Here is a 23,530-nt window from a genome sequence, read left to right on the forward strand (position 1 = left end):
CTTGACACACACCCCTAAGCTATTTGTAACCACTGCTCAGATCCCCTCTCAGGCTTTTCCTCTCCAGGGTAACCAGCCCCAGGGCTCACAGCCTTTCCGCAGCACACAGATGTTCCAGTCCTTCAGCATCCTCGTAGCCTCCATTGGACACCCTCTAGTATATCTCTGTCCTTTTTGAGCTGGGGAGCCTAGAACTGGACACAATACTCCAAATGTGGTCTCACCAGGGCAGAATAGAGGTGCAGGAGAACCAGTTTTTATTGACAAATAAATAATTAAAGAGGAAAAAAAAGTGAAGAGAAATAAGTGACAAGCAATGGTGCTGGTTCCAATCAGACACGGGAGGGCAGAGCTAATCTGTGCCACAGTTCTAGTTCATGCTGATAGCTAACTAAAGAGAAGCAAGCAGCAAACCATTTCAGCAGGAAATCTCTTTGATTTGTTATAGGGGAGAATAAAATTTAATTTGTTTCTCTAGGAACATGGAATGGAACCACAAAAGTAGCGATCAAGACCCTGAAACCCGGCACAATGATGCCAGAGGCTTTCCTGCAAGAGGCTCAGATCATGAAGAAGCTCCGGCATGACAAACTGGTCCCACTCTATGCTGTGGTCTCTGAGGAGCCTATCTACATTGTCACTGAGTTCATGACAAAAGGTATGTGGCAGGACACTCCTGAGGTACCACACTGGAAGGATTGTTTGAGATCCCAGAAACAAGTTCCAAGTGACATTGCTGTGAGGTTCAAGCGGCCTGGAGGGTCAGGAGAAGTTTGGCCTCAGCTGAAGTGAGGAATGCTCACCCTTTTGAAGCAGTTCTGATGTAGGCCACAAGTGGAAGCACATCTCTGTTACTCTGGCTTCTCTTCCAGCCACAAGATTGGGGGTTTTTCCTCTTCATTTTTCAGCATGTCCTGCCTATTCTATTTGAGTTGGATGAAATCTGGTGAGAATGTGCCTGCCTGCCGACAAAGCCTGCTCACAGCAGCACAAACACCTGGGCTTGGGCGAGGTTTATGTTTGGGTTTTTTCCAGCAGTGTAATAGTAGATTTTTAAAGGTCAAAGTTTTTTTTCCCTAGACTTTCTCTTTTATCTCTTTAAAGCTTCTCAGTCTTTCATCCTTCTTCTCTAGCTCTGTATCATTTCTCCCTGCTGCTGAAATGGAGATTGAGAGATTTAGGCAGGATTCAGAGGTAAACATCCTCAGTGTGTTAGTGTTACAGAGCAGCAGATTTGAAAGTCACTTATTGCAGTTTTTTAATGTGCAACTTTCAGTCCATCTCAGAGAAAATTTACTGTCCTGGTAAGAAACAGAAGTGATTTTAAGTCCAAGAGAGTGCCTGCTTGTGCTTTGCCCTTATTTGGTTGGGAGCTTGAAGTGTTGTGTAGGTTTGAGAAAGTGAAAAGGAATAGAAAATATAAAAAGTTACTTCAGTGTCATTACTGCTTCTGAACAACACTGGGCTCTCTGTCAGCTTAAAGCTTGTGTGCAAAAGCACTTTTCATGGCTGGTTTTGGCAAAGCACTCAGGAACAAAAAATATTCTTTGTAGTACCTAAGAAAAAGTAGATTAAACCTGGGAGTGAGACCTTACCTTGCAAAAGCAAAGGTAGAGTTGGAAAAGTTGTGGCATGGATTCAGAATGTCATTGGGAGCCTCTGAGTGTGTTTGAAATCTTCCTGCCATGTTACCCAAACAAAAAAGCAAACCTCTTTGATGGGTCAAAGTTAGTAGAACTTTTTTTTTCCTTTCCCTTTTATCTTTCTTTCTCTGTTTGCAAGGAAATGAAGTGGGTAAGAGTAGCACAGTGCCCAAAATGTTTTTCAGTGTGAACAGGTTGCTAGAGATCAGTGTGAAATCTTTGCTCCTCTCCAGCCTTGGGAGCCAAAACAGGAAAAGGTCTGTGCAGACCCAGACAGCAGACAGCAATAGCAGTGTGAGTATGGCCTGCCACAGTAAGTGACTCAGCCCACGCCAGAGTGTCTCACTCTCAGCTGTAGCCATCGCTGCTGTGCAGCAGCTGCTCTTCAGGGACTTTTTCCCCACCATCACCACAGTTGGAATTGTGTCACTGTGGTTTTAACTGTGATGAGACTGATTAGTTCTCAGTCTTTTGTGGGAGGAGTTGGTGTTCCTATAGCCTTATGACACAAAAATGCCTATAGGAGAGCTGCTGTCAAAGAGCAAATGGGGCCATGCATGCCCAGGTGACTGTCTTGAAAGAAGCACAGGTTCTTGGAACTGATTTCAAACACTGCTCCTGTTAGAACATTCTGGATGTGAGTATGGGAGAACATAAAGAGTGAAAGAGACTTTTACTTTCCCCTGCCAGGAAGAAAACACCTCCCCCCCCAAAAGTAAGAATGTTATGGTTATTGCTCTAGTATATAACTGAAGCTGACATTAAAAATGAGGTAACTAAGAGGAGGATTTTCGTTCTTCATTTGTAAGTCTCACTGGCTAGGAAGGCAGTCGGTACTGGGAGTACTGGGGAAAATCCTTGCATACTGCCATATAATCATCCATCTGAAGTCTGTTTTGTCGGTGCTCAGTTCATTGAGTTACTCAAATGGATTCAACCACACTTGACTGTGGCTCTCACTGGTGACCAGGGCAGAGGCAAGTGCAGGCATGGCCACTGTGTGTTTGTTCAGTGACAGGCTGGGGAGAGGAAGGTTTCATGTGTAGGTCAAAAGTAGTCTTATTTGTATACTCAGATCAAATTAATGCTTTGGGGTTTTTCCTTAATATGTTTCCCCCTGAATGTGTTGTCTTTTACAGGCAGCTTGTTAGACTTCCTCAAAGAAGGAGAAGGGAAATACTTAAAACTGCCCCAGCTGGTGGACATGGCCGCTCAGGTACAGTGTGTAAGCCAAAAGAACTGTTTTGTGCTTAGAGGAGAGATTCAAAACTGTCGGAGATACCAGCCAAGCATAAAAGCTGTCTGCCCTGGCTGTTGTGTACTGCTCTGTCTCACTCCTTCTCTTGTAGGTTTGGAATTTGACGAAAGAGGAGAGAGTCTAGTTCCCAGTTAGCAGCTGCTCTATAGTCAGAGGCTCTAATCACTGCTGTCCCAAGCCCTTGCTCTGCTGTACCCCCTAGGCTGTTCCCATTAGAATGGAGCTAAGATGAAGAGGTACAGCTTGATGCTTGGGAGACATGGGTAGAGGCATGGAAAATAATCTTTAACTAAAACTTTATTTTTAAGATTGCTGATGGCATGGCTTACATTGAAAGAATGAACTACATCCACAGGGACCTGCGGGCAGCCAACATCCTTGTGGGTGACAATCTGGTGTGTAAGATAGCAGACTTTGGGCTGGCCAGGTTAATAGAAGACAATGAGTACACTGCAAGGCAAGGTAAGGGTGATTTATTTACTGCATAAATAAGACCAACTACTGCCAAATTGCTTAGAGCTGTCTCACTGAGCAGAACTGGTCTGCATGAGCAGAGTGTGCATGTGTGTGCTTGCAGCTGTGGTTAGCTGTCCCCCTCACAACAGTGCCAGCTGAGTCAGCTTTTTAACCTTCATTATTACCTGTCACTTCGGTTATGTTTTTAAAAAGTGTGGTTAGATATTTTGGAGGGATCAAACTTGCTGCAGCTTGGAGAGAGATGAGATTCCAAATTCTGATATATCATGAAGAGCCCAGGGGGTCTGGGCTGCTTCCGAGGGCTGTAGCCAGTGACTGCTGCCATGGTTTGAAACTGGTTTCCAGTCTGAGATACTACGAGAGAAAAGCAGATGGAGTTGTCAGTGAAGCCAGCTGTGAACTGTGCTGAGTGCAGCCCTCTCTCCACTGCTTGCAGGAGCTAAGTTTCCCATCAAGTGGACTGCTCCAGAGGCAGCCTTGTACGGGCGGTTTACAATCAAGTCGGACGTGTGGTCCTTTGGGATTCTGCTGACAGAGCTGGTGACAAAGGGCAGAGTGCCATACCCAGGTGAGGGCAGAACTCCACACATTTGCCTTTTATTTCTTTTATCCTGTGCTTCTGGAATTACTTTTTTTACTTCTTTGCCTTCATTCAGAGCCCACAGCAGACAGAAACTTAGTCACCTGGCACTGGTTCCTTGTTCACAAAGATGCTTTGTTTATTTATAGAGTCATAGAATGGCCTGAGTTGGAAGTGACCTCCAAAGCTCATCCAGTGCAGTACTTGTTCCTAACATCCAATCTCAGTCTGCTCGGCTCTAGTTTGAAGCCACTGTCCCTTGTCCTGTTCCTGCAGGCCTTTGCAAACAGGCCCTCTTGCAGCCTTCTTGTAGCCCTTTCAGGTACTGGCAGGCTGCTATTAGGTCTCCCTGCAGCCTTCTTGTAGCCCTTTCAGGTACTGGCAGGCTGCTATTAGGTCTCCCTGCAGCCTTCTCTTCTCCAGGCTCCTTTTCAGATAACAGCATTTGTAAATGACTGATTGTTAATTTCACAGTAGTTGGTATCCTTATGTTTTCCTTTGTCTATTGCTGAAATTCTTGCTCTGGACTTGTTTCTAGGCTGCAGTCAGCATCAGTGGAGGGAACCTGCTAGAGCAGTTCTGGAAACTAAACGTGTGACGTATCAGGGAGTTTGCCTGGCTGGGTTCTGTTAGCTATAAAATGCCTTTTTCTTGGCCTGATTTCAAATTAAGTGGTTCTCGAGTGGAACATAAGGAAGGGGGAAGGCAGTGCTTGAGTCTCCTCCAAAGGACAGGCCCAAAGCAGTGGGGAAGTACAGCAATGAGAAAGCAGACAAATGGAAAGAACCAAGTATGGAGGAAGCCCTTTCATTGCACCAAGAGTAATGAAATGATCTCCAGAAAATGTATTTAGTGCAGAACATGAAAAAATCACTCAGGAAAGATTTTCTTGTGGCAGATCCATGTGCATGGTGGCTGGAGAGACACTTGAAAGCCTTCATGAAACTGTTCTTTGCACACTGTCACTCGAAGCTAAAAGGCTTTTCCTTTCAGGGATGGTGAACCGGGAAGTTCTGGAACAGGTGGAGCGTGGCTACAGGATGCCCTGCCCACAGGGCTGCCCAGAGTCCCTCCATGAGCTAATGAAACTCTGTTGGAAGAAGGACCCTGATGAGAGACCAACGTTTGAGTATATTCAGTCTTTCCTGGAGGACTACTTTACTGCTACAGAACCACAGTACCAGCCTGGAGACAATTTATAAGAAAGCAGTCCTCACTACATGCACAAACCTGCCAAATGTCAGAGACTTGCAAAGAGTTCCTGAGCTCTGTAAGGAACCCAAGGAAAGAGAATCTTTGCTACTTTGCATGTTGTTAATGGCAAACTGGAATCTCATCCTGCAGTTGCACAAAACCACTTTTAAAGTGTTAGAATCTATTTTACCTATGACATGAATTTATTTTGTTGCCTCTTCCCCAACTTATTTTCAGGGTCCAAAGGAAGCCTACTGAAAATACAGGGTAGAAAAATGGATGTTGATGTGAACAGCAGCAGAAAAATCAATGTTTCAAATCCTGTTTTTTTCCTCAGCACTTGGGAATTGTCTGGAGTTAGTGATCTTGGGGTAAGATGTTTTTAAAGCAGAAGAGCTTTGTGGGACCAAGCAATTCTATTCCAGTTCTCTAAAATTCCCTGTGTTCAGAATTAGGCCTGTGTGCCCCCAGCCCTTCCCAACAATCAGGTGGTACAGCTGTGTTTGGACTAAGGCTCAGTCTTTCAGATTCCTTTTGCAGGAACCTAATTAGGGCAGGCAGGTTAAAAGAGACATTGGAGAAGGGAATGGCAGCCCTGGTCTGAAGGGTAGAGCTCAGCAATGACATCAGAGCAGGGTGCTCAGGTCCATGCTTGTATTCATAGAACTGGAAAACAGCAAGAGAGTTTGCTGGGTTTTTTTCCTGTGTAACTAACTCAGAGCAATGAAGGTAACTAGAAACTGAGAAAATATTTTACAGGTTGATGTTGCTGAAATGTGAGAGATTTGAACTTGAAGCTGTGGGGGGAGCCAGGGGGAAAAGCCTTTAATCTGTTAAACTCCAATCCAAGACTGAGCTTTTGTATGGGGAGAGTCCCTGAGCAGAGCTCACTAGGAAAGCAGGACTGAAGCTGGTGAATGGCCACCTCGTAGTGCTCTGCCAGACAGTGTGGTGCTACCTGTGGCTGGCAGGAGTCAGCAGGGTGGGGGCCACACATGCCCACCTGGTCAGGGATTCAATTGCACTTTTGCTTTTCTTGACTGTTAAGGCACATTTACACACAGTTGCTCTTCCCACTTCTGCCCTCCCTACAGAATTATTTAACTACAAATAAGCAAGAAAATGTGAAAGTTGAAAAACTAAAGGGATAAAATATATTTAATGTCCCCCTGGAGTGGCAGGGGACAGCTGCTGGCACTAGCCCAGCTGAAACTACAGCTGGGTTGATTTTCTGTGGCTGCTGACATATCAAGCAATAACATCATGGCTTTTGCTCAGCAGTTTGCACGAGGCTCTTGACTTCTGATCATGCTTCTGTATCTTTAATTTTGAAACACTAAACTCTTACTTAGCTATCAGGTTGGAATTCAGATTGTCAGTGTAAACCTGGCCAGCAGATGCATCTCCCAGAAGCTGCTGATAGAGTCTAGGTACTAAACATGCTTAGACTACACTGAGTCCAGCTACTAAACAGATCTTCATCAGAACAGTCCCATCATTTTTTCCCCCTCATCATCACTCATCCCCTAGACACCTGTGCTTGTCGAAGTTTAAAAGGGCTTTATGTAAGAAAAAGAAGCAAAAGTAACACCAAAAAGAGATTTCCAACTTGGAACTGCAATGGAACTTTTCTAAGTATTTTAAAATGAGTAACACAATCATATGAATTTAGGTATTAATAGTTAGAACAAAACAAATGCCACAAATGCCACTGGAGTCCTTTGGGTTGTAATTGCTGGCTGGAGCAGGTCGTGGTGGTAACACTTGTACAGAGAATAAAACACTAATTCAGTGACTGGCTGCAGTGGAGACTTCTCGAGAGCAGTTTCTTTGTAGATGAAAATTTGTTTCACTCAAAGACCTTGATGTGGTTCTTACTCTAACAGAGTTTAAAGTTCACATTGACACTTTTTATATGAATAGGGATAAGTTTAATGATGTAACGGAGTATTTTTATAAAGTATGGCATTGTTGAACTGTTTTGCAGAATTGGTTCAAAATAAATTTCTCCTTGATTGCATCTCACTTCTGTGAACAGAGAAAGGGTGGGAGGGGGACCAAAGCACACAGAACCTTTGGAGCAAGTTCAGAGGAGGGCCACAAAGATGATCCAAGCACTGGAGCAGCTCTGCTATGGGGCAGGCTGAGGGAGCTGGGGTGTTCAGCCTGGAGAAGAGAAGGCTTCGGGGAGACCTAATAGCAGCCTGCCAGGACCTGACGAGGGCTGCAAGAAGGCTGCAGAGAGACTGTTTGCAGAGGCCTGCAAGGACAGTATAAGGACAGTGGCTTCAAACTAGAGCAGAGCAGATTGAGATTGGATGTTAGGAATAAGTTCTGCACTGTGAGGGTGCTGGAACACTGTGACAGGTTGCCCAGGGAGGTGATTTGGACCCATCCCTGCTGATACTCAAGGTGAGGCTGGACAGGACTCTAGGGAACCTGCTCTAGTGGAGGATGCCCCTGCGTGTACTTGCATAAATCTGCTGAGTCCATGGTGCATTATTGTAGTGAAAAGGAGAGTATCTTCTGTGGAGTGCTTCAGAAGTCCTTGGTGGGAATGGCCTAGAACAATGTCACCTAAAACTGACCCCTATGGTGGGTCAGGCTTGGGACAGAGCAAGCCCAGCCTTATGAGCTGGCAGTCACTACCATGCTGTAGGGCAGACACCTCCCCCTCACTTTATTTGGTGTTTGCAGACAATGCTGACTTCTGCGCAGTTCCTCAGGGAGTTTTGGACCTCTGCTCCCATGACAGCTGATGTCTGATGTTTGAGCCACATTGAATGGTGCCCATCCCAACAACCAGGACAGCTGAAACTGCAAATGGCTGATGTGGGTGGACGGTGCTTCTGTAGATGAAGGAGCTGGCACTGATTTGAGTGTCAGCAATAGCTGCTGCAGCACTGTTCTCATTCTTCTGACAACTGTCAGAGTGCAAAGGTCGCTCTGGTTGTAGTGGTTCCTATCATGCAATTCAAGTTCTACTGCTATTAATGACAACAATCAGGTCATTTGTGGTCAGCTGTGCTCTCCCCAGTCTCCTTCAGAACCTTGTGATGCTGTGCACATCAGGCCTGCAGATTTTCTCTCACGTGTTGTTTTTTAAGCTTTAAAAATGTGTTCATACTATTTTTGACTAAACTTCCACAGATAAACATGTCTGATCCTGCTCCAGATAAAATATAGATCAAAATGCACTGCTGTGGTGGGTTGAGAGACTCCCTCCCCCAACTATTGACATTTACCAGACCAGCTCAGACAGCTTGGAAGAAAGATGAAGGTCTGTTTACAGCAGAGCTAAATTACAAGCAGATACACACAATATATTTACAGGTATTTACAGCTATATACAAATTAGAAATAATACAGAAACAGGAACTGCCCAGAAGGGGCTCAAGGCCCCTCTCTCGCCCAGGCAGACAAAACAATCCGCAAAGCTTTGTTAGTGGAAGGTACTAGAGCAGAGGGGAGGAGAAGTGACTGGGCGTGAGGAGGAAGTCATACTGGACATGAGGAAGAAATTCATCGCCGTGAGAGTGGTGAGAGCCTGGAATGGATTGCCCAGGGAGGTAGTTGAGGCCCCATCCCTCCAGGAGTTTAAGGCCAGGCAGGATGAGGCTCTGGCCAGCCCAATCTAGCATAGGGTGTCCCTGCCCATGGCAGGGGGGTTGGAACTGGATGATCCTTGTGGTGCCTTCCAACCCTCACTGATGCTGTGATTCTAAGTCAAAGGAACAGGAATTCTCTGGCAGAAGCAACAGAATTGTTGACATTTTGGCTTTCAGCAAACCAATGAATGATATACTCTATCATTATTTTCTTTTTACAACTAATGATCTAACTTCTCTCATTAAAATACTCCCATTAGCCTCAAACCAGAACACCTGGCTTGGCATCAAGCACTGTGAAGAGAACATTCTGTGTGCTCCTGCCTGCAACCACTCAAGTGCCCTTTCCCTGGGCTTGTGAGGAGCTTTTGGCACTGAAAATTTAAAAAAAAAAAAAGGAAGAAAGAGATGAAGAAGATGATGAAGGAGAAGGAGCAGAAAGAGGAAAAAGAAAGTCTTCTAAAGTTTGCTGCTGGGCAGAAGGAGGTCTGAATGCTCTTCCCTGTACCCATCTCCAGTCCTTCTCACTCAGAGCCACACTGGCCACAGCTGGGAATAGCACAATTGAATATAGACAGCTGAAATGAGTAAGTTCTCACTCCTGTGTTTTAGCTTTGATTGTGGAATGCAGTAAATGTTCTCTGTGGAGATTGTGCAAATGCATGTGTTCGTGCCAGCTTCCCCTCGAGAGAGAAGCCTTCACTTGAAGCTGGTTGTGTTTGGCTTCAACCAGAGGAGCGCTCACCTGAGTAGAGCAGTGCACTGCACACAGGAAACTCAAATGCTAAAGTTTTTTCTTGTTAAAGGGCTTGAGGTTACATCTGAATATCTGCTTTGGGCACCATGAGCAGGTCTGATGGCCATCTACTCAGGTCCACAACTGCTTTTTCCAGGAGCTCTTGTCTTCTGCAGTGGGTGCTTGGAATCTGCTCAGATGCCTGGAAGTGCAGGTGCATGCTTCTGCTTCAGCCTGATGCCACAAGAAGGCTGCCGCTGGCCTTTGGGCACTGCAGGAGGCTGGCAGGCACCATCCAGATGGGAAACACCAGGATGCACATCTCTGGCAGATGCCTTCTCAAGATGAGTTGGGAAGAGTCAGTAGATGGCAATAGGGTGGTAACTATTTTTGATAGCCCTGAACTAAAATATGGGTTCTAACCAGTAATCTTGGGTAGCTGCTGGACCTTGCACAGGTAGTTGTCAGCTGAGAAGTTGCTGAAAGTGAGAAGCAGAACCTACTGTAGAACTTCACCCACAGCCACAAGCTCAAGACTCTGCTTAAGAACAGGTCCTTTGAGGGTTTTCTCTGCACTTTTCCCTACTATCACTTAGAGAGAGAAACACCAACAGCTTCCCTGCTCCCTTTCCCCTTAGCAGAGGGGAGGGAAAGAAAGAGAGTGAGATGGCAGGATGGAGATGAGCAGCCGAGACACTGGGCAGAGGGAAGGAGGCTGAGGGCTGTAGGGATGTAGCACAGCAAGTGTTATCTATTCTCCTTTCTCATCTTTTGAACAGCAATTGGAAGTGCAGGGAGCTGGAGGAGCACCTGTCCCCTTGTGCGCTGCAGACATGGAGCAAGGCTGCTGCCAAGGGCTGCTTCTGTTCTCTGCAGTGGTGCTGAGCAGCTTCTCTAGGCTGGTTCGAGCCTTGTTCTACAACCATTAGTGAGTGACCCATGACTGACCCTTAGGGGGACAAACTGGTGCAAAGCCCATAACCAGAGAGCCTAGTCCCTGTGATGGAAGGGTGAAGATTAAGACTAGACACATTCTATGAGCCCAGGCTTTGGGAAAATGTTCTGCAGAAGGCAGCAGAGCCTTTCCAAGCAGAAATAAGAACCAAAGGGACCTTGATGAAAGGTCATGAGACCTTTCATGAGATGAGACAGCAAAAGAACTGCTCAGGGTGTGTCCTTGGCTCATTCTAATGTGGAAACCACACCCTCAGAATCTCAGGTACTCACCTTAAAGACCCCTACCCCCTGAGCCTGCACAGTGCATTCAGAGCACAGTGCACAAAGAACCATCCAGTTGCTGTTAGCAGAAGTGTTTCTGTCCCCCCAGACAGCTGCTGCATAGCTGTAACTTGCTTTGGGACCGTTTCCTGAGCAGAGCTGCAATAAGCCAAACAGCTCCACCCTGTGCCAGTTGCTCTTTGCACACTGTGTAAAGAAGCCAGTTCTGAGACACCACCTGGATCCCACCTGGACAGGAGGGTTTGCCTCCGGAGCTCAGCCTGAGCAGGCTCTGGCAGGCAGCTGCATGTTTACCAGTGGGTGCAGTTGATGCAGGATGCCATGGCAGGCTGCCTGCTCTCCACAGGCCTGGAGGATAACAAAGCTCAGGCAGTACCGTGAGACCTGTGCTCTTCACTGCTCCGTCTGAGAGAGCTGCTTTTCCCTGGCAGTGCTGCAGGCAGCTCCCAAGGTGGTTATTTCTTTTAATGTTTTTTGTGGAATGCCCATAGGCCCGAAAATAGGCTCATTCATGCCTTGTCTTGCCTGGACATGTTTTTCTGTTCACACCAGAGGTAGACACGTAAACACATAACAAACCTGGCTGCATAAAGTCTGGCCTGGCCAGGGCTCCTGATTGTGTAACATGGTTGTATAAGCCCCACATGCCCAGCTCATTCTCACCGGATGCTAGACCCATGCTATGCCCATATTTGGGAGGTTCAGGCTTGTGGACTTTGCCTATTATGGTATGCTTTTGGCTAACTGCCAAGCTGATTGGTCATTTTGATGTCCAAAGGGCCATTAATCTTGGCCCAGATTTGGTAAATAGAGGTACACAAGTAAACAATTTGCTTAGACTCACCCTCACTGCTTTTTGCTTATGCCTGCCTGCTTGCCTGCCTGACTGTCCACCTGCAGTGCATCTACTTCACGGAGACAGAATCTCTCGTGGGCTCCCAGACAGCCGTGCACACTTGCACGCCACTGTGGTGAGTTGCCAGGACTAGATCCTATATTGCCTGCATTTATCTACGGAGCGCAATCTCCCGTGCAGCCATGCACACTATTGCACACCCGCTGCCTTATCACTGCCTGGTAAACTCCACTGCTGCTGAGTTACCAGGAGCAGACCCTGAATTGTCTGCATGTGACTGGCCTGTATGGCCAGCGTGACAGTGTGCTGAGACTGCATGGCAGCATATGTCTTCTGCACCTGAAGGTCCTGCCTTAGAATCCCTGGACAGAGCGTCCAGAAGAAGCCAGGAGAACAGGGTCAGAGACTGTCCTTTCCCCTGAAGCCGGGAGGATTCCAGCCTCAAAGTCCATGGGCAGAGGTCCTGAAGATTGGACACTTGTGTAGACTGTGACACAGCCTCGGAGGGTGATTGATAATTAATAAGAATTTGTGAGTAAATGCTTTAATGCCTCTGTAATTTCTGTTGCCTCCTACCATAGAGCAGAAAGAACTTGGGCCCAGCTACTGGGCAAGCAGCATATTGACCCCAAGCGGCATGCTGACCGTGGGGAAATTTCTCTCTCTGTTCAGAGTTTGAATGCTTGCTAGTTATTAACAAGTTACTGTTTGACATTATTCCTAGAATGTCTTTCATAACCATGTAAGATCCAAAATGATACTGAAGTTCAGTGGTTGGGGGTGGCGATAGTTCAGAATATTGAAGTAAAATAAATTATATATTTTTATAGAATATCATCCCACACCAATTAATTTCTCCCCTCCACCACAACTGGCATAGGTGGCAGAATCCCTTCCGTGACAATATTCTTTTTAAATTCAAAGGCATCATTTTTGGCAAATACAGTAACTGCTGTTGCTGAAGGATCAAAGTATCCATATCCATATCTGGGTTGCAGAAGGTGAGGGCAGGGACTGGGAGAATGAAGATCTGCCCACCCTAAGAGAAGACCAGATTTGAGGCCATCTAATGAACCTCAGGGTGCTCAAGTCCACAGGACCTGACAAGATCCCTCCATGGGAACTGGCAGATGAAGTTGCAAAGTCACTTTCTATCATATTTGAAAGGTCCTGGCAGTCCTGGGTGAAGTTCCCACTGACTGGAAAAGGGCAAATATCACCCCCATGTCCACCAAGTGAGAAAAGGAAGATGCAAGGCACTCCAGGCCAGTCAGTCTGACAAGGTCATGAAGCAGATCTTCCTGAAGATTCTATTAGGACACGTGAAAAACAAGGGCATGATTGGTATAAGCCAACACAGCTTCAGCATGGGCAAATGCTGCTTGATGAGCCTGGGGCCTTTTCTGGTGGAGCCACAGCATCAGTGGACAAAGGAAGAGCAAGTAATGGCATCACCTAGACTTGTGCAAAGTGTTGACCCTGACCCCATGACAACTTGGTCTTTGAACTGGAAGGATATAGATATGATGGGTGGACCCCTTGGTGGATAAGGAATTGGCTGAATGGCCACTCCCAAGCAATGTGAGCAGCAGCTCAGTGTCCAAATGGAGACCAGTGCTAAGTGGTGCCCCACAGGGGTCAGTACTGGGACCAGTGCTGTGAAACATATCTGTCAATGACATGGGCAGTGGCACTGAGGCACCCTCAGCAAGCCTGGAGATGGCACAGTGGTGTGGTGTGGCTGGCACAGTGGAGGGAAGGGATCAATCCTGAGGGACCTGGACAGACTTCAGAGGTGAGCCCAAGGAGACTTTCATCTGATATTTTAATCTTTTAGCCCCTTTCCTACTGTTTATGCTGTTGCTTTGGGTGCCAAATCTTGTATCCTCAGCATGCTTAAGTGTTAACAATAACCTGTTTATGCAGCCACAGAGGAGAACTGATTAGAAGGGGAAATTACTGAAAAAAGTTATTGCCTCCTCAAAAACACTGAGAGAGAAAAAACTGCCAGCCTTCTACTGCCAGCCTGGGGACTAGCCCTGGGAACTACTGAAAGAGTCCTTGGAAAGTGCAGCTGGCCTCTTGGAAGTACAGCCAGGGCAACTAGAAACCAGAATACTCTGCAGATGCTACCAGTAAGTGCAAACCAAGGGACTGTATGTGGTGGTAGGCCTGACAGGGCAAACATGGGTTTATCCATGTTGTCTTGTCCAGACATGTTACCCTGTTCCCCTGCTCCTCCTGTGCTAGGGGAGGCAACCGTGGGAGGGTGAAAGCCCTTGCTTCACCTAATATGATGAAGCCCGGCAAAGTGCCATTCCGATTGGCTAAGCTATGTCCAATGCCCCATTAGTCTTGGGATGGATATTGATAAAAGGGATAAGCAGGTAGCATGGGGCTGCTGCCACCTCATTTTGCATCCTAAATCTGCCTAGAGAGCTTCGCAGGAACAGAATCTAAATGCCTGCATGAGATCTGCCTGCCTTGCCCCCAGCGTGACATTGTGCTGAGGCTGCACATCATGAGACATCCTCTCTGCACCTGAAAGTCTTCCTGCTAAGACTAGAAGTCCTGGAGATACACTGATTGTCCAGAGGAGCCAGGAGACAAGGGCAGAGATTGTCTACCTCCTTTCCACAGAAGCCTGGCAAGTGTGGGAATGCAGAATGCAGAAGAGTTGGGTGCAGGAGCAGGAGAGCTGTGGGAACGGAGTGAAGTGGCAACAGGCAGATCCTTGTAATAACAGAGCTCGGTTCTCACATGCAGCTGGCCACCTTATCTCAGAAGGGGTAGATAATGGACCTTTGCTAAGGAGAATAACCAGGCAGATGTGGTGGGTTGTCCCTGGCTAATTATGCTAATACGTAGGCCTGTGCTCTACTGGCTGAGTGTATCTATTCAGGCTGCATGTAATAAAATGGGCTTCTGCACAATCCCCACTGAACCGTGTGCAGCCCCTCGCGGCTGGCCCAACACCATGCTGGTCTATGGGCTCCTTTACCACGGCTCCCGCAGCAAGCAGAAGTAGCAGGCAGTGCGGCCTGCAACATCTGGCACACCGAACAGTGGGATTTGACCCCCTTGGGCGCACGGAACAGAGAGGCCTGACCTTCCTCCGCAGCTGGAAATTCTTCTTGTGAGGATGTGGAAGAATGCTGCCGAGAGAGAGGGGAGCGGGAGAACCGGCCGCGTCGATCCCCGCCCCGGGGACTGGGTTAAGACATGCATGCATCCAGAGATAATCCGGACAGGGGGGGCATGAGGTCCGTGCTCGGAGAAGCAGTGGTGGAAGGCCCCACGAAAAAAAGTTCCTTATGAGAAGCTGCCTCTGTGAGACGTTGAAGGCTCTATTTTTGCTGGCCAAAAGGAGCAATTCTTGATCCCTGCAATATATGTGGCCTTTTGAAGTGGCCCATCTAGGAGGTGATGGTTAAAAAACCCCGGGGATAAAAAAACAAAACAAAACATAAATGTTGTTTCTAACGACTCTTAGATTTGCCTTACAGCCGCAGAGGTATCTCAGGAATTTTTTGCCAGTCCAGAGACTGGTGTTTGCAACTGTTTGCTGATAAGCTGCATCCCAGCTAAGTTAACTCCAGCTGAGATGTCTCCAAGTCCAGTCAAGCTAACTTTTAAGCTGAAAATTGAAGTTTGAGAGGAAAAGCAGAGACCAAGAAGAAGCGACTGAGTATGCATTAGAGGACACTTCGTCCTCCTCCGGAGACCCACTCTTGTCATCCCCCACGCTTCATAGGATCACCCCAAGAAAGACGAAACCCCGGAGGTCAAAGCGCCTGAAAGATCTTCCTGAGACAGCTGAGTGTAATCCCCCCCCCGTTACTGACTGTGGGACCTGCGAGACGCTTCCATCCAGCATTTCCTGCGGCTGCGGCCGATCCCTCGCAGCCGGGCGCGGTGGCTCTGTTTGGCGGAGGTGCTGAGTCTCTCTCTGGGCTCCAGGGAGCTGGGCTGTTTGCATTCAACAGGTTGGATGACCCAGGTTTTTTTTCTTTACCTTGGAACTTTCGGCTGCAGGATGGAGGACCGGTTGGTGTTTCCTCACCGGATTCGCCAGCTGCGCGCCCCCCCCCCCCACCCCCTTGGTCTCAGACTACATCGTGGGGGTTGGGAGTTTCGGGGCTGGTTCTCGGTTGGCGGTTTCATGCCCACACGCCCCACTCCTCCCCCCGCGTCTTGCCGGGGCAGTGCGGCTCAGCCCCCTTCTTCTCCCAGCACTGGCTCTGCGGGACGGACACCCCCCCCTACCCTCCCCCTTCCCACGGCACTGAGCGCGGCTCACCTACACCCCCCCGCGCTTTCTCAGCGGAGAAGGGTGGCTTGATTCTTTAAAGTGACAGATTCACACGTTTGTGTCTTGCTGGCTGTGTGGTACTGATGTAAATCTTGATAATGTTTTCATCCTTCTGATTGTACTGGATCTTAGAGGTTGCTGGATACGACCTTAAGTGCTTGTTAATTGTAATGCTATATTGCAGTAGGAATGCTAAGTTTGTGACTGGTCTTACCTGGGAAAAACTGATAGATTAACAATTTTTTTCCCTTTTGGGATTGACTATCCTAAAGGTTTCTTTTGTTTTTCTACATGCCGTGGCTTTATAATTATTTTTTTGGACAGCACTACGTAGTGTAACAATTCTTTTTAATTTTTTTCCTTTGGGTTTCTTATTTTTTCTGTGTTTGGAATCGACTCCGGGGTTCAAATTTTTTTCCTTTATCAATTTTTAGCATTAATATAGTTAAGAAGTAGAGTTTATCATAGGTATATTGTAGGATTTTTTTTATTTTTAGGATTTTTTCTTATAAGGGTAAGAATCATGTGGAAACAGAACACAACAAAACAACACAGAGGTAACATGGTTATCATTTTGGCAAGGTTACTATGGCAAAGATTTAGGCACTGGCTTTCTGTGGGATTGTCCTGTGACAGGTCACTGCAATTGTACCATCACACTTATACAAGTTATATGCTCAGATACTATACTTTGCACCTGCTTATTCTGATTGAACACCATTGCATTCACGACAAACCAAAAACAAAACAAAAAAAAAAAAGGGAGGGGGGGAAGAGGGCAATGTGCCTGGATTTTTTGTTTGATGGGTGTCAGCTTGTATGTTCAGTCTGTTTTCTTGGTGGTGAGCAAAGACTTTTGCTCAGATGACTGTGTATTGGAATGTATACTGAGATATGGTTAAGCTTTTGATCCATTTAGCATCCCACATGCATCTGCAGGGGGTGGAGTGCCAGCTGCATGTGGGCAGAGTTAGCCAGCCCAAGGGGGCCGGGTTAGCCAGCCCAGGGGCTGACCCTCAGAATGTTATTGTAACGTCACCTATCCGTGCCATGCTGGTAATCCTTGACCAACCGTGAGCTATCCACCTGTACCAATCCTAAACTAAGTTAGCTGTGCACGCTTCTTCCAAGAAAGCATCTAACTCATTGTAACATGGCAATAAAGCAGAGAATGACCATCTAACCATATTGGTGAACCAAAAGTCAGTTATCCCAGATGCAGCGCTGGCGATACTTAATGATTTAGGTTCCTGCTTCACAAGCCTCTAGCAGTGCTATTTTAATGAGTAGGCAATTGCACAAGTAGAGTTGCCAGCTCAACCCTCTGTTGATTGGAGCGCAGAAGAACCTACACATTGGACGAGATAAGGAGCAGCTGCTTTTGTTAGTAGTGTTTTAGAGGTGCTGTGTTTTTTTCATTTCTTTTGCAAAGGGCCTTGCAAACTGGATGAGAAATGCTACTTCCATTTTTAAGAAGAAACAGAAAAGGGAGTTGTGGGGTGCAGGTGCAGGAGAGCTGTGGGAATGGAGTGAAAAGAAGTGGCAACAGGCACATCCTTGTAATAACAGACCTTGGTTCTCACATGCAGCTGGCCACCTTATCTCAGAAAGGGTAGATAATGGACCTTTGCTAACGAGAATAACAAGGCCTGTTTGTATGCAGATGTGGTGGGTTGTCCCTGGCTAGTTATGCTAATGTGTAGGCATGTGCTCTACTGGCTGAGTGTATATATATTCAGGCTGTATGTAATAAAATGGGCTTCTGCATAATGAAGACCCTCGTGGCTGGCCCAGCTCCATACTGGTCTATGGGCTTGTTTACCACGGCTCCCACAGCAAGCAGAGGTAGCAGGCAGTGTGGCCTGCAGCAGGCAAGAATCAAGTCTCACTGGCCAGTCAGGGTCCCACATGCTTTGGGTACTGTCTGATTTGCAATTTTGTGAGTAAATGCTTAAAGCCTCTTCCAGTATAATATTTGAGGAGGCAGGATTTGGGAAAGCCAAGAGACGACTCAGTATGAGTTAGCTGCAAGACGATCCAACGTTTATTGCGAGCACCAGGCTTGTTATCCTCTGTGCACAAGCGTACATGTTAGTGAGAACCCAGAATGCCTTTCAGTACTGCTATTTAGCGATTGGAGCATCTAAGGATTGGAATTTGCATGGTCCTCCTGCTTGCAGTTTCCTGCTGAAGCTAGCTTCCCTATCTGGACACAGTCCTGTGGAAGTTGTTTATCAGAAAGCTCAAGGACAAATGCCTTTGAGCTTCATCACATACATTGCTGTGGGCTACTGCATTTCAATACACTCAGACCTCACGTCAAAGACTTGATTGTATAAAAGCTTCTGGGGACTCATGCCCCCGATCCTTCAACCAGTTCCCAACAAATATTTCCATTTGCCATTTTAAGGAATAAGTGCTCTCATTTTGCCTGTGCCCTGCATATATAAATTTCCAACTTCTGCATTTTTTGAACCTGTGAATAAGTTTCTGGTGAGTTTTAATGTTAATAAACAAGTTTCATAGTTATTAGCAATCATCAACTGGATATGAAAATTAATACAGATTATTAATTTTGCATAATCCATCACACTGTAGCAGCAATTCACCATCTGAGAAGGTGGAAAACAGTCTGAAAAACTAAAATTGCTCAGAAGGAACAGAGGACAGCATCATCTGTTGGCATAATCCATTCCCACATAATACAGAAGGGAAATCCCAGGGAAAAACCATGAACTGTAAACAGCAGAAAGCTGCTAACTCATCTGAGAGCACACATAACAAGCAGTACAAAGAAAGCCACAAGGCAGCACCACATGACAAAAAGAAAGTGTGTTTCACAGACGTGTCCCCAGTTTCTGGAAGATAGTGCTCCCAGAGAGACAAGAAAAGGCATTGCACCAGAAGGGCTCACACTCAAGATCCCAGCTGATCCCATTGTCAGCAATAACAAGTTCCTGAGTTACTTTGAATGGTTTAACTCACCCGAAGATTATTGTGTTCAGCAACTACTTCATTATGGGTGGCCAGAAGAGTTCATGGAGCAAATGGCTTTGTGGTTACTGAAGATGCTGACACTGATCACATCTGTAGATCAGGTGCACTGTTGGTGCTCAGAAGAGGAGTAAATGCTTCCTCGTGATACTGAGGAATAGCTGTCACTGTGACAGAAATCCATCTCCAGCTGGGGTTTGGGAGGGGTGGGAATTGAAGCGCTCCATGCATACATTTGATTCAGTGTTACAAAAGCCAAAACCCATGGCCGGTCAAGGAGATGAGGGGATTAATAAAGAGTACCAGGTACTGAGCTCAGAGCAATAAAGCTCTACACTTTTTTGTGTTATGCTCTACATAGAGTACTGTGGTAATATGCCTGTATACACTGTTTGTATAATGCATATAGTATGTAACTATGCATATGTGTAGCCTACTATGTTTTGTGCAGGCAACCTTATCCATACATGATAAGCCGTATCCACTGCCAAGAAAGGCAACATGCTTGTACCCAAGGTAATAAGGTAATCCACACAAGATACTTTGTCACCAGAGGGATAATTAATTGCCCTTGATCTAAGTGGTCCATTGGCCGGAGGGGCAGAAAGTTGTGGTAGGCCTGATCGGCCAAAAGTGGGCTTGTACATGTCCTGGCTTTCCTAGGCATGTTTTTTTTCTGCTCTCCCTCCTTCTGTTATGGGTAGAAGGAACTGTGGGAAAGAAGAAAAAAGAACCTGGAGCCACTAAGTCTAAGGACTCTAGCCTGCCCAGACTTGTCTTGGTCCTGGGTAAACAGGCTACACAAGCTTAGCTCGTGCCTACCTTATGCAAGGCCTATGCTTTTTCCAAATTTGGGTAAAGCAAGCCTATGCAGGGTTCTACACTTTGGCCACAACAACCTCAAGCAGCGCTACAGGCCCGAGAGGGACCTGGGGGTACTGGTAGATAGTAGGCTGAAGATGAGCCAGCAGTGTGCTCAGGTGGCCAAGAGAGCCTATGGCATCCTGGCCTGGATCAGGAACAGTGTGCCCAGCAGGACAAGGGAGGTTATTCTTCCCTTGTACTCAACGTGGTCAGGCCACGCCTTGAGTACTGGATATTAGGAGGAAGTTCTTGCCAGAGAGAGTGATTGGCATTGGAATGGGCTGCCCAGGGAGGTGGTGGAGTGGCTGTCCCTGGGGGTGTTCAGGCAAAGCCAGGATGGGGCACTTAGTGCCATGGTCTGGTTGATTGGCTAGGGCTGGGTGGGTGATAGGTTGGACTGGATGATCTTGGAGGTCTTTTCCAACCTGGCTGATTCTGTGATTCTATGTTACCTATTATGGTCAAGCTTGGATAACTGCCATTCTGATTGGTTATTCTGTGTCCAAGGGGCAATTAGTCTCAGCCCACACTGATAGAAGGAGATGAGAAGGTAAGCAGTGTGCTCTGCCTTGCTCTGCTGTTACCTGCTGCTATTGCTTGCTGCCTTATTGTTTGCCTGGAAACTCCACTGTTGCGAGTTTACCAGGGACAGACTCTAAATGCCTCCCTGCATAGCCAGCGTGACATCATGCTGAGACTGCACACCGCAAGACATTCTGCCTACACCTTGAAGTCGTGGATCAGAGCCAAGATAAGAAGTCCTGGAGGTACACGGATCATCCAGAGGCAGCGGGAGACAAGGTCAGAGATAGTCCACCTCCTTTCCCCAGAAGCTGGGATGAATCAAGTCTCAGCAGCCAAGAAGACAGGTTCCTTGAAAGTGTTTGGGACTGTGACTAGCCCTGCGAGTTGGGAGATAATAATTTTGTGAGTAAACACTGAAAGCCTCTTTGTAATTCTCCATTGCCTTCTGCCATAAGCAGAAGGAGCTCCTTGAGCCCATCTAGTGGGCAAGCAGTGCACTGACTGCAAGTGGCATTTGGCCACAAGAACACTCTCTTCCAGTTCAATTGATATTTATATATTCTGCGGGTTGTTACTAGATGTGGTTACTATCTGTAAAATGTTTCCATGACCATGCAAAGAACTGATTATTATTAAAATTAGTGGTTGGGGGTGGTGAGAGTTCTGAATATCAAAATTAATAAACAATATACATTTTGGAAAAATATAATCTCACATTAATTAATTTCCCCTTCATAACGATTTACAGCTTCGCACAATTTACAAGCATATATATATATATACAAATATTTATAGTTATATACAATTTAAAATAATACAGAAACACAATACCCCTCCTAGAAATTAGAGTCCCCAGGAGGGGCTCCAAACCACCCTTCCACCTTCTTTCCACCCCCCCACCCTTATCCCAGAATCTGCCTTACATGCAAGGTGAGTTTGGAGGATCAGCAAGGGGGGTCAAAAGCAGAATGATTAGTTGGATTACTCAGCAGAAGCCCAGAGGAAAACACAGACACCAATTCAGTCAGATAGACTTATATATTGTCATATCCATGTTTTTATATGCCTCAGTGAACCTATGAGTGTAGGAGACATCACCATTGTTTTCTTTTCACAGCCTATACTCTATTTTTCTCATTAAAATATTCCAATTAGCCTCAAACCAGCACAGAAGGCCAGCAGTCTTCCTCACAGAGGTTTTTTTTCATCTCTGATTAGCAGGCCTCAAATCAGTAATACTAAAATCAGAAAGAGAATGAACCTGTTAGAGCTTTGCTAGTAGCATTAGTTTGTTTAGCAAGCCAACAACCCAAGCTTATCTAACAAACCCAAAAGCTTTTCCCACTGCTACCTCTGGTGCTAAGAAAGTGACAGTAAGTCATTGGTTCAAGAGACCAAAAGGTCCAGACGATCATCACAGTCACAGGAGAGTGCATGTGTGCCATGTTTTCATCGGACTCTGTGCGGTAATCAATGTTGTAGAATTGTAGATGTATTTGGAGTTAACAGAGAAAGACATCCTAGACTACAGCGTCTTCCCCTTACATGTGAAGGAATATCAGGCCAAGCCCTATCCCCACAGGTATTGTGCTCACCTAGTTGTCCAATAATCTTTCTCAGACTCCCATTGTTCTGGATTCACTCTATAATTTTCAGGAATCTTGACATTTTCACTGCACTCCTTTGCTGTGACCTGCGTGTTTGTTGTGCTTAAGGGCTAGTAATTTCTGAATATGATACAAAAGATATGCCCTATATATTGCTTTTAGGCTTTCTATTAGGCCTAATTCCCACAATTCCTCTATTTGTTTTAAAATGAAGGCAGTGTTTCTCATCTTTTTGCAGGGCCCTTTGCAAAAAGATAACAAGCACAGTGCCATCTTTGCCACTAAGTGGGTTTGGCCCTTATAACAGAGGCTAAACTGATCTCTGTTTTGTAGCTGTCCATTCATTAAAACAGAGTTGCTGGAAGCTCATGAAAATACCCAAATTCGTTAAGCATGATCAAAACCTATGACCTATGCACACACAACCATTATCTCAATATTCCTTTCAAGTTCCGGCCACAGTATCTGCCATCTGAGTGTGACTTCTGCTCACTGCCTAAGCAGGCCTGTCATAACAAGCTGGTATCCATCAAAAGCCTGTGAACATGCATGAATGAACGCATATACAGATACAAAACTAAAGACATATTCATTCCCTAGGCTAACAAATCCATCGGCCTTGTATAGGGTGAATTTCTCTGTATGATGTGACTAGAGAAATTTCACATTTTCCTTCTTCTCTCCCACTTTCTTTCTGTCTCTCTCTCTTCCTTTCTCCCCCCCTTTTCTTTTCTTTTTTTTTTTTTTTGTTTGTTTTGTTTTCACATGATTCTTATCCTATAGTGCTATCTAGATATACAGGAAAACCTAAGAAAAATTATCCTACAATATCCCCATATCCTAAATCCTATAATTTTCATATTATAAACTCTTAGCCCTAACTATATTATCTATCAACTGAAAAATCTATCAACTAAAGGAAAATTGAGGAAAAACAAAGAAAATCCAAGAAAACAGTACCATGCTATTCAGAAAAATAAAGGACCTTAGAATCAGCACAAAAGAAATAATCATTAACCTATACATTCTCAAAATAACTTCTTACCATAATATTCCATTTTAATAGCTACCAATTACTTACACTCCATTGGAATTAACTAAGTCGTATTATGATTACGCTGCTAAAATTATTCCCAAACTCTAGTACAATTAATAACCATTGAGCATCTTGTCCAGTAAACTCTTGAACTCTAAAATCCATTGCAATCAAAGTCTATCAAAATGCAGGACTGTCTCCTTTAAGAACCAAACTCTGCTTCTCCCAGGGAGATAAACTGCAGAAGCTACAAGGACATAAGGGGGGGGTGGGCCATGCTGACCTGGCACTGGGGGAGGGAGGCGGGGTGCTTCTCAGTGCCAGGCTGTGCTCAAGTGGTGGGGGGTTGGGGGGGAGGGAATGGGCCTGTGCTGCTCCAGCATGCTGCGGGCGAATCCTGTGGGGGGCGCCACTCCCATGGCGTCCCAAGTGCAGCTGGTACGGCTAAGCAGATTCGCTGCTTCTGTCTCGCCCCTCCGCTTTCCCAGCCCTCCATCCTTTGTGGCTGTTAGCTGCTAGCTTTCTGTTACTCTCCCTGTTGTCCCTTAAAGGTAACTTACAAGTCTTTGGCGCCCTGGTTTCTGTCGTATCTCAGGGCTTT

At 46.1% G+C, this 23,530-nt stretch overlaps 1 protein-coding gene across 3 annotated transcripts in view; it reads left to right on the plus strand.

Annotated features, from left to right (window-relative positions):
- Window positions 1-12,172, plus strand: part of YES1 (YES proto-oncogene 1, Src family tyrosine kinase) — a 96,721-nt gene extending 84,549 nt beyond the window's left edge. For 2 of the 3 annotated variants that reach the window (XM_064170661.1, XM_064170660.1), the window contains 5 exons: window positions 479-658; window positions 2,783-2,859; window positions 3,210-3,363; window positions 3,815-3,946; window positions 4,952-7,177. In XM_064170661.1, the coding sequence (XP_064026731.1) occupies window positions 479-658; window positions 2,783-2,859; window positions 3,210-3,363; window positions 3,815-3,946; window positions 4,952-5,160 (752 nt within the window). In that variant the 3' untranslated portion in view covers window positions 5,161-7,177. Of the gene's footprint in view, window positions 1-478; window positions 659-2,782; window positions 2,860-3,209; window positions 3,364-3,814; window positions 3,947-4,951; window positions 7,178-9,020 lie in introns of those variants that run through there. The other variant, XM_064170662.1, reaches the window with a different exon arrangement.
- Window positions 12,173-23,530: the final 11,358 nt, after the last annotated feature.

This window comes from Pogoniulus pusillus, chromosome 34 (assembly GCF_015220805.1).
Source record: "Pogoniulus pusillus isolate bPogPus1 chromosome 34, bPogPus1.pri, whole genome shotgun sequence".
Classification (NCBI taxonomy): domain Eukaryota; kingdom Metazoa; phylum Chordata; class Aves; order Piciformes; family Lybiidae; genus Pogoniulus; species Pogoniulus pusillus.